This window comes from Solanum pennellii, chromosome 9, assembly GCF_001406875.1.
Source record: "Solanum pennellii chromosome 9, SPENNV200".
In the NCBI taxonomy this organism is placed as follows: Eukaryota; Viridiplantae; Streptophyta; class Magnoliopsida; order Solanales; family Solanaceae; genus Solanum; species Solanum pennellii.
Genome location: NC_028645.1, coordinates 79196057 through 79207235, shown reverse-complemented (window position 1 = coordinate 79207235; position 11179 = coordinate 79196057). Strand labels below are relative to the sequence as shown.

Below are 11179 nucleotides of genomic sequence, written 5' to 3'. Positions count from 1 at the left end.
CCCTCTCCCCATGGGCCCTTTACAACAAATACAAGACAAGTGTTTATGAAACCAGGCAACTGTTCCTTACTAAAATAACCAGACAACGTTTGCAAATAGTAACTTCACTAAAATATCCCTTTGAATGATTCTACTCTGTTTTTGTATGACACCGGATTTTCGTTTTTTCCTACTTCTTTGAGAGTTAAATAAAAAGTATAGAAGTAATTTATACAGGTTTTAATGGAGTAATTTGTTGGTATTACTCTTGCCTTTCTAGGTTACAAGAGTTCTAGTGGGGAATGGTGATACAGACTACTGTTCTCTCCAAGAAGGATACGTATGTACTATTGTTTTATATGGTTGTTAGTTTTTCAATGAGAAAGACCTATGATTGTTATTTTTCACGGTCATTTTTCACAGATTACTGTCACACCCCTTGGCGGCTTGTCTCCAGCAGAGCTAGATGCTGTTTCATTCTTTCGGAATTGGCTGCCCAGTGTTGTTGATCATTATCCTTCCTCTGCGTTGTAGTGCTGTAAGTTGGTCCTCCTAGTGAAATCAAATTCTGATGTTACCCTAAGGCTAGTTGTTATATCATCCGTTTTTATCTTAACAATAATATTCAATTGGCTACTGAAGCTGGTGTTTCTATGAGTTTGATTTTGCCGTAAAGTTTGACTAAGTGGGACAAAGTTATGATCGTTGTGATTCATTTGCAGGGAACTGAATATCTGAAAGCAGGAGGAAAGAAGTAATTAACATCAAGTATGGATGCATTTCTCTTTTGTTTTTGTGGTGTACCTTGGCAATTGCAAATGACACAAAAGACATGATTGATTTTTTGAGCTTGTTTCTTATTTTCTTGTAGTGTGGCTATCCCCCCTGTATACACTCGTAGCACTTCGTTGCACATCAATAAAATACCTTTCACTAATTAAAAATCTATAATCATTGTACTATCTTACTTATATACTCCTCCGAAATGAAAATAAACTGTTTTTCATCGTTTCGATTATTTTTCGTCTTCATTTCTGGTGATTATATTCTTCATTGTGGTTAATCTGTGTCTGAACTTGCTCTATTATTATGTAGGTTATTGATCAATTTCCCAGATGAAAAGTTTTAGAGATGAAACGTTTCCTCAACAATTACAAAAAGTTTGTATCGATGAAATAAAGGACTCAAGAGACCTTAATGATTTTGCATGGAATGGAATTGTGCATTTGCATGTCATTTCAATGTGAGCATCCTCTCCCTGGTTAGAATCAGATGTATCTTTATTTCATTTTCTGCAAGATATCCTCTATGATGTTTCATAGACATTTACTAAGATCATTAAGTAAGTAATGTAGCCCTGTTTTTAAGTTTCATACGTAAGGCAGAAGTAAATATAAGTTGCCTGTTTTTAAGGAGGTCAAATCTGGAATCAAATAATAAATGGTGTGGCTTACCATGTGTTTATTGTTTAATGATAAACCTGTTTGGTGGTTACAGACTTGTCCTTAGTCAATAGAGTATAATTGTTAAGTCAAAAGTATGAAGAAGTATGTCGAAATGGCAATCACATCTCAATCTAATATCCTTACTTTAGCCCTTAAGTCAACTTTATTTAATAATACTAGCAAGTATGTCGACTCATCAACTGTTGAAACTGACAGGGCAACAAATAGAAAATAAGATAATGAGACTTTACTTAATGAGACTTTACTTTAAAATAACTTTTCTATCCTCTTGGAATAGGTACTTTTGATTCTCTTATGAGCATGTAATATTGCAATTGCATTATGTATGATTTCTTTTTCTTCCTTCTTATCAATACCCTATTCACTAGCTCAACCCCCATAAAAAGTTACTTATAAATATTTACCACATCTTGAAGAATGTACAACTAAAATCAAGAGAAAGACATAAGTTTCAATAACTTAAAAACTTTTCAGATGGAACTTACTCACAAAAGATAGAAAACTTGAACAAAGAAAACCTAGGTTGGGACAAAAGTGGTGTGATATATATGTACATGTGACTGTAAATTAAATCTCCCCTCCCATAAGTCCCTCATTTTCGTGGTGGCAAAGAATGTGGATGAGACTCCACTAGTATGGACCAAAGCACTTGAACATCTTCACAAGGGCAAGATTTAACATCCTCGTAGAGTATATATATCCCTCTTCCTGAAACATCAAGAATAAGTAAGTTTAGTACAAGCAAAAAAGTTACATTTTTGTTGATCAATAGATGAAGAATATACAAGTGGAAGTTTGCATTTTCTTGAGCAAGACTAGAGTCTTGTAAAAGAAAACATGTAGGTATGCAAAGGAATCAACTCATCATTGATTCTCTATTGTGGGATGGATGGAATACGATACATAATTAGTTAGTAAAAGAATGGAAAAGGCTTCAATTGAAGAAGGCCGATTCCCCTAAGCAATTAAAGCGATATGGCTAATTAAACTCTTCCAGTTCAAGAACGGTTAAATTTCAGCTATCAAAATAGGCTTCACATTGATTCAAGAAGGAAATGTTGATCCTATAGATGTGAGCTTTTGCCATTGAAGGAGCAGTGGCTGATCTTACAATGAGTTCCTATAGTCGACAGAATTTAATGTTTCTGTCGACTTGTACGGATGGACTAACACACTCCAAAACTCACAACATCTAGATTCTGGATCCTTCAGGTAAATGAGAGTTAGTTATCTATGTATACATACGAAATCTTTGACAAAAGAAAACTTAACTACATAAAAGTGGAGACAATATAACTAGAAGTAATAGAAAACATACTCTTCTTCGGAGCAGAGTGAAGACGAAACCAAAGCTTCTTCAATGGAGAGAAGAGGGATTGAAGCCATCCCATGATGAAAAGAGGGAGTAGATGATGTTCATGGTAGGTAAAAATGAATGGGGGGTGAGAAATAAGAGAGACACACACTAAGAGAAAAGGGGTCTTAGTTTGCTTAGACAAAGGGTGAAGTTAGGGTCACTATCCTTATAAACATTTGCTATATGCCTTATAGACGATATCATGCATTCATTTCGTTACATTTTATTACTTTCACAATTTTTTCACTTGGTGTTATGTCTCTATCATACCTCTCTCCTTGTAGAAGAAGTTGCTACTCTACCAATCACTTGTACTTTCTACACTTTCAATGACCCCCTCTTCTTTATTATCTCATTTCTTTCCCTAAATTGACATCCCTTATTCTTCAAGTTATTTATTTGTTAGAAAATTGCAGAATTTGGGAAAACAAAAAAGACGGGCTTTGATAGAGTAATCTTTGTCCTTGGGGAATTAAGCTTTCACTGTGTTGTTGCATGGATTTTGTGACACAATTCATCCAAGATTTTACAAAGCCAATGAAAATTCATAGGAGCCGTGGGCTTGTCTAGTGCGGGTTACTTCTCCGTGTGGTTTGCAAGCTACTACATAAGAGCGAGAGCGAGGTTTTTACTCTATGCGCACCCAAAGATTAGCGTCTACAGCCATTGAAAATTCAAGTTTTAACATGGTTGTGGTTTTTAGAGAGCAGTAGGAGAGGTGATAGAATTCTGATTTGTTAGTATCAATGTTTTTAAAGGTAGGGGCAATTGAGACATGGTTTTTTACTTAGTGCGGGCGTAACTCGTAAGCCTTGTGAATTTTTGAAAATTAATCTATTATTCATAGTATAATGACAAGAAAATTATAAAAGGGCATTAATAGTTTAGAACAATTAACAAAATCCATAGAAAATGAAACTTCTAACATGATTTTTACAGGTACATAAATGATACTCTTGTGGTGTTCTCGAATAGTAAATATACAATACCGTGACTTGTTATTTGAGTTACTCTGAATAAAACTACATTTGGAGTATGTTAATAGAAAAAAGAAGCAAACACTTGCAAGTACATCTTGAATTATTGAAATTGGAATATTGTTTTCCTGAAATAGTTAGCATAATTGTTACACTAGGGGACTTGGTATTAATGATGAAATAATAATTTTAAAGTTGAGAGCAACTTTATTCTAGATGGGTCCCTTAATTGCATTACAAGGAAATATTATTTTTCAAGAGTCTACTTCAAGTTTTAAGCTTCTATTGGTCCATTTGCTCCATTCAGAGTTTAGTCTTTGTCACAATAACAAGCTAAGTATTAGTTTTGATGACTCAAAAGTTTTGTTCATTAATTAAAGACTTGTCAATGGCTTAATCAAAGAGTCATTAAAGGGAACGTAAAAGAATTAATTAGCAAAATGTACTATTTTGTTTTTTATATTTTGAATGGCAATGTGGGATGGTGCGTGTATTTTGACCTAAGTAATTAATAAAGGAAAAAAGGACAAAAGATATTTCACATTATCATAAATGGTATATAGATATCCTCTGTCATAGTTTTGGATATTAATGGTCATGCAGTCCAAAAATTTGAGCATATATACATGTCATACTAATAATATGCACATGTTAAAATTTTATCCATTGACCTGACATTTATTAAAGTCAATACATATGGGATCGTCAGATAAGATTGTGCAATGTGTCCCTATTTAATCTTTCGTTAGAATGAAAGGCATACATGTTTTAGTTTATTGACGGCAAATGCACTAATATCTCAAAAGTATGACAGATGATATTGCATACCATATATTATAGTTTGAGGGTATATCTTTTTCTGCACTAATAAATAATAATAATAATAATAATATAAGTTTCCGATATTGCTTTTGTTTGACTGATATTTCGAGTTTGATGACATTAATAAATCTATTTTTCATTTATAATTGGTGCTGCATAAATATTTTTTTTTTTTTTAAAAAACAATTGATTGAGAAAAGAACTTTTCCTAAAATCGCTACAATTAAGTTTTGTTAATTGCAACATTAGATACATTTCTAAAGAGTATTTATTATAGTAATATGGATGAAAAATTGTTTGTGAATATATTATTCAAAATATTTATTGATTTTCAAAAACAGAAAAATGTTGATCAAGTTGGATAGCTTTTGGACTATGAGTATGTTATTAGTTTTGTTACGTTTATAACCTAATTTTAATTGTAACTGTTAGCATCACGTCATGCATATTTTGAATTGGTGTTTTTTTAGTTAAAATATGTATAAGAAAATAATTTTTTTAAAGAAATAGCACATCTAATAAAGATAATAAAATTACGTAGTAAACGGGCAATAAAAATAAGAATGACAATGTTGGTCAAAGAATATGCGGGTGCGAAGCAGATTTAAATAATATTCTTTAAAAATAATAGGGAATAACACGAATTGCAGATCTACGTGAATATATGAAATCATACGTAATAACTAAGAAATTTTAATTTAAAAACTGATATGATAAAGTGTAAATATACATGCAAAGTTATACACATATTGTAAAAATATGAAAGATACCCTATTAACTTTTATATTATTAAAATAACCTTGAACAAAGACTTAATATTTGCGAAACATCGACTCAATTTTTTCATTCTTCACTACATTCTTGATTGATCTAAAACTGATCTCTTTCTTTCTTAATCTCAATTAATACATCCACACATGGCACAACTAGTAATCTGTTGAAAAAAAATACTTGGAGTCTTTATTTTCATTTATAAAAAAAGGAAAATTACGCGGTTAAGCAAATTTATACTACTTAATTACTCATCATAACTATAATTTGCTACAATTACTACTCACGACTAACATTATGCATTAATTATATGGGTTGACTCGAGTTTGTATAATTAGCCACATGTGTATTAGTATATGTATAATTCATCAGAATATACAAATATATATGTATAATATACAATTATCTAATCAATATACATATACAATTCACCTCTCTCCCATTCTCGGCCCTATTTCGCTCGCCTCTCTCCTTCCTCTCAAGATCCACTCGCCTCTCTCTTCCCTCTCCCGATCTCGCTTGATTTTTATACAAATGCATATGTATAATATACAATTATCTAACCGATATAAATATACTATTTACCTCTCTCTCACTCCATGCCCTCTTTCGCTCGCCTATCTCATTATATCGCTCGCCTCTCTCCTCCCTCTCCCAATCTCGCTCGTCTTTCTCTTCTCTCTCATAATCTTGCTTGTCATATATACAGATACATATTTATAATATACAATTATCTAATCAATATACATATATAATTCACTTTTCTCCCATTTTTTGCTCTCTCGCCTCTCTCCTTCCTGTAACATGTGGTTACGAATTGTAATTATCAAATCATAGCTATGGAGAGTAATAAGTCTATTTTTTAGTGGTTATATGTGAAAATTTTCCAAAAAGATAGTAATTATGTGAAGCGAATTTACGGGAGTTTAATTAATGCGGAGCAAGAGTGGAAAAAATTAAAAATAAGAAGTCAATTTATGTGGAGCGGAAGTGTAACGACATGATTCATAATCAAAAGGCATCAAATACGAAATTTTGAAATTTCTTGAAATATATTGTGAATTTAAAAGTTGGGTATGCAATGAAAATTTATTAATTTGAGTTGAGTCGGGCTGACTTCAAACTCTAAAAACGTGAATTCTTTTATTTTCCTCCCACTTTATATCGATAAAATAGACGATAGTTACTCTAAAAAACACGTAAGCAACTCTAAGATGGGGAACCATGTAAGGGAGATATTTTAGTGCAAAGGAAAGTTAAAACTCGTGAATTTTTGGTCAAGGATACGCCAAAAGTTCACAATCAGAGTTGTTCAGCAATTGCTTGGCTCTCAGATGTGCTTGACCTTTTAATTGAGTAGTTTGATCTACCTTTATTTACATGTTATCTTGTAGGTAGAGGGACTGCACGTGTAGGAAATCTTAAGGGTTCGAATTATCAGATAGCTATAAAGAATAATTTGGTTGGTGGTTACATTTTTGAACATGTCTCGAATGGTCGTTAAATCAGGATGTCAACATGAGAATTTAAGGGAAAGTAGTAGACTGATTAGCAGAGTCAGTAGTGATCTTGTATTCGAGAAATTTCTATATGGTAAAAAGGTTAGGCTATAATTTGTTATGAGGGTGGAATGACCAAGATGATTGAGTTTGTAGCAAAATGAGGTGGAGTGAATTGAGTTAGAGAATATGAGTTCAAAGGTAATACTGCTTGTAGTAAGAGTGGTGATTGAAGTAGTGTGGTCCTAGTTATATCTCTAAGTTTCATGTTTCTTAATTATATGCATGATATTGTGTAGAGGATTCGAATCGTTCGATGATTTCTATCAATATGTGTTGTTTGTACTGATACTACTTTTTCTATATCACATGACATAATCCGGTTGAAAGATCAATGACGTTTTATTAGTGAAGAAAAAAATAATTGTTACGTTGTTGAACATGTTTCGAATGAATTTTAAACCATGATGTCAGCATGAGAACTTGAAGGTAAGTAGTAGACTGATAAACAGAGTCAGTAGTGATCCTGTATTCGAGAATTTCTATGTGGTAAAAGGTTAGGCTATTGATTTGTTATGAGGGTGGAATTGTCAAGATGATCTCTTACAACTTCTACTTGTTGTTTCTTATGGTGGAAGTTAGTTTATATTTCTTTTATAAATCGTACTCTTTAGAAACTCTACTACCTGTTTAGATTAATTCCTTGAGGGAGAATTAAGTGTATTTTCTTACAAAGAACTTTAATTTAAATTAAGTTACGAGTACTCTTTTATTATAACAGGGTTTTTCTATGTTTTAGAAAAAAAATGTCCTCGCAGGTCAATGAGTCAAATCGTGATATAGGACATATTAAAGTTTTTTTGACTTAACCCACAACCCTTACAACTCAGTTTTTCATTCCTAAATAAAAAGTGTGTCAAGAAAATTAAATATGATAATTTGACTGGCTGAATAGTCAATGCAACTATTCCACAAAATATTTTTCGGCAAATAAATCTTTTTATATCCGTTTCAATGAATAAACAATTAAGAAAAAATACCTTTTATGAAAACAATTATAGGTAATAATTTTATTAATAGACCACTCACTACTACTATAAATAGATACCTAGTTGTCCAACTTTATCACACACAACTTCATATCAATTTTGCATTCACTATAGACTCAAGCAATGTTCCCAACGCTACTACCCCCCTTGGTTTTGCTCAAGAGGTTATTATGTAAAATTTACCTTTATTTTTGTGAACATATCTAATTAATACATCTATTAATATTTTAAATTTTGTTGTAGATACAAAATACGATCTACATCGAAAAAGTTAAGCAGTATTTTGATGCTCTTAAGAAGAAACATGCTTGCGAGATGAATCTCCTCGTTGCTCTCCAGGAGCTGGAAATTGCTGAGCAAAGTCTACTTCTGAATGGCGTTACAAAGATCGAGTAATATTTGTTCGTCTTTAGACTTTAAGAAGATGATTTTTTTCATCAATTGTTTGTTTTAATATTTAAGTTATTGTTTTTGTCATTCTGTTCGTTGTTATATTTGATGTTATGGTTGTGCTCATGGTTATTGTTGTTATAATAATAACTATTACCTATTATTGTTTTTAAAGTTCTTTGTTCATAAATCTATTGCGTTTGAAATATATTGATTATTGACACATAGTAAATAACAAACATATTTGTAGGCTATTGATTTGTTATGAGGGTGGAATTGTCAAGATGATCTCTTACAACTTCTACTTGTTGTTTCTTATGGTGGAAGTTATTTTATATTTCTTTTATAAATCGTACTCTTTAGAAACTCTACTACCTGTTTAGATTAATTCCTTGAGGGAGAATTAAGTGTATTTTGTTACAAAGAACTTTAATTTAAATTAAGTTACGAGTACTCTTTTATTATAACAGGATTTTTCTATGTTTTAGAAAAAAAATGTCCTCGCAGGTCAATGAGTCAAATCGTGATATAGGACATATTAAAGTTTTTTTGACTTTACCCACAACCGTTACAGCTCAGTTTTTCATTCCTAAATAAAAAGTGTGTCAAGAAAATTAAATATAATAATTTGACTGGCTGAATAGTCAACGCAACTATTCCACAAAATATTTTTCGGTAAATAAATCTTTTTATATACGATACGAAGAATAAACAATTAAGAAAAAATACCTTTTATGAAAATAATTATAGGTAATAATTTTATTAATAAACCACCCACTACTACTATAAATAGATACTTAGTGGTACAACTTTGTCACACACAACTTCATATCAATTTTACATTCACTATGGACTCAAGCAATGTTCCCAACACTACTACCCCCCTTGGTTTTGCTCAACAGGTTATTATATAAAATTTACCTTTATTTCTGTGATTATATCTAACTAGTTCTCGAACACGTACGTTGCACGTGTATCCCATGTTATTTAATACCAAATATTTCAAATGATATAATTATTTTAGAATAGTTGATGCATTATATAATATTTAAAGGGTAAAAATGATATTTCTGGTAAAACATTCAACTAAGGTTGCAAGATCAAAAGAATCTAGATAATTTCTGATTCTATTGATAAAATCTTTTTCTTTAATCATGTGGGATACACTATATTTATTGGTAAAAAAAAAGATTACTACTTCAATTATATGATTTGTCAAAATTGCCAAATATCTAACACTATATTTTCATACAAAATGAAAGAAGTTAATTAAACAAAGCAATATATCAATAAGAAAAAAAATGATCAATGAATAAAAGATTACATAAGAACTATAAGATGTGAAAATATAAAGTGTAATGGACTAATATTTTCTATTCAATTTATAAAGAGAGAAATTGTGTATATGAAAGGTTGTGAATGAATGTATTTAATTGTAGAAGCTAAAAAGTTTAGCAATTAAAGTCATTAAGAAGTGAAAAGTAATAAATTGTGATATCTAACCATGTATTCTCTTCAATTAAATATTTATATTGTATAAATCTCTCCATATGCTCTAACCTCTCTCTTCATATGCTCTAATTTTAAGTTTTTTTTAATCTAAAACGGTAATTGTTTTAAATGCTCAAAATTCAGGAATTAAGAAGAAAAATTGTTAATGCAACTCAACGATAATGGCAAAAGGAATACTCATAAATGCACTTCAAATTATTACGGTAACATTTTAGTGGTATGTAAAAAGTTTTCTGTTATGGAACTTAAAAAACTATTTAATAATAATAATTATCAATAATTAATAATAATAATATAATGGTATTATTGTAGTAACTCAACTATATAGGGTTATTTTGGTATTTCAACTTTCAACTTTTTTGTTCCACTTATAATAATATATGATTAATACATCTATTAATATTTTAAATTTTGTTGTAGATACAAAATACGATCTACATCGAAAAAGTTAAGCAGTATTTTGATGCTCTTAAGAAAAAACATGTTTGCGAGATGAATCTCCTCGTTGCTATCCAGGAGCTGAAAATTGCTGAGCAAAGTCTGTTTGTGAATGACGTTACAAAGATCGAGTAATATTTGTTCGTCTTTGACTTTAAGAAGATTATTTTTTTAATCAATTGTTTGTTTTAATGTTTAAGTTGTTGTTTTTGTCATTCTGTTCGTTGTTATATTTGATGTTATGGTTGTGCTCATGGTTATTGTTGTTATAATAATAACTATTATTACCTATTATTGTTTTCAAAGTTCTTTGTTCATAAATCTATTGCGTTTGAAATATATTGATTATTGACACATAGTAAATAACAAACATATTTGTAGTTATTTTTTTTCAGAAGTGATTTTCTTGAATAATATTAGTAGTACTCCAATTAAAAGTTGCAAAATAACTTATTTCTTATTTATTAATAAAATTGACGGCGCCTTTACATTATGTGAAAATAGGAAAAAAGAACACTTCACGTATCTATTTAAAGGTTAATATTACAATTTTTAGATCTATTCTTTTTAAATTGCTACTTATAATATTTTAATTACGAGTATTAACATATTAATTTTAGTTTATAAATTAACTAATTATATTTATTAATTAATTAATTACTGTACTAAATACATTAATGAGAGAGAATTAATTTGTCACGACCCAAAACCGAGCCGCGACTGGCACCCACATTTACCCTCCTATGTGAGCGAACCAACCAATCTAAACCTTAACATTTCAATTTAATATCAACATAAAGCAATGCGGAAGACTTAAACTCATTAATAAAAGACAATTCAATAACTTCTAAAATTCAACATCTATTATTTCCCCAAAATCTGGAAGTCATCACCACAAGAACATCTATGATCAAATTAC

General features: G+C 30.4%; 1 protein-coding gene and 1 long non-coding RNA gene across 4 annotated transcripts in view; one reads left to right on the top strand and one right to left on the bottom strand.

Moving 5' to 3' along the window:
- Positions 1-1473, top strand: part of LOC107029256 (5'-nucleotidase SurE) — a 6616-nt gene extending 5143 nt beyond the window's left edge. The window contains exons 8-11 of one of the 3 annotated variants that reach the window (XM_015230638.2): positions 260-319; positions 403-517; positions 702-747; positions 1075-1473. In XM_015230638.2, the coding sequence (XP_015086124.1) occupies positions 260-319; positions 403-513 (171 nt within the window). In that variant the 3' untranslated portion in view covers positions 514-517; positions 702-747; positions 1075-1473. Of the gene's footprint in view, positions 1-259; positions 320-402; positions 748-1074 lie in introns of those variants that run through there. The other 2 variants (XM_027911836.1, XM_015230639.2) reach the window with 2 other exon arrangements.
- Positions 1474-1824: 351 nt separating this feature from the next.
- On the bottom strand, positions 1825-3188 carry LOC107029257. The gene is made up of 2 exons (XR_001457958.2): positions 2764-3188; positions 1825-2153 (listed from the first exon to the last, which is right to left on the bottom strand). It is a non-coding gene; the product is annotated as an uncharacterized LOC107029257 (long non-coding RNA).
- Between the last annotated feature and the right edge of the window lie 7991 nt (positions 3189-11179).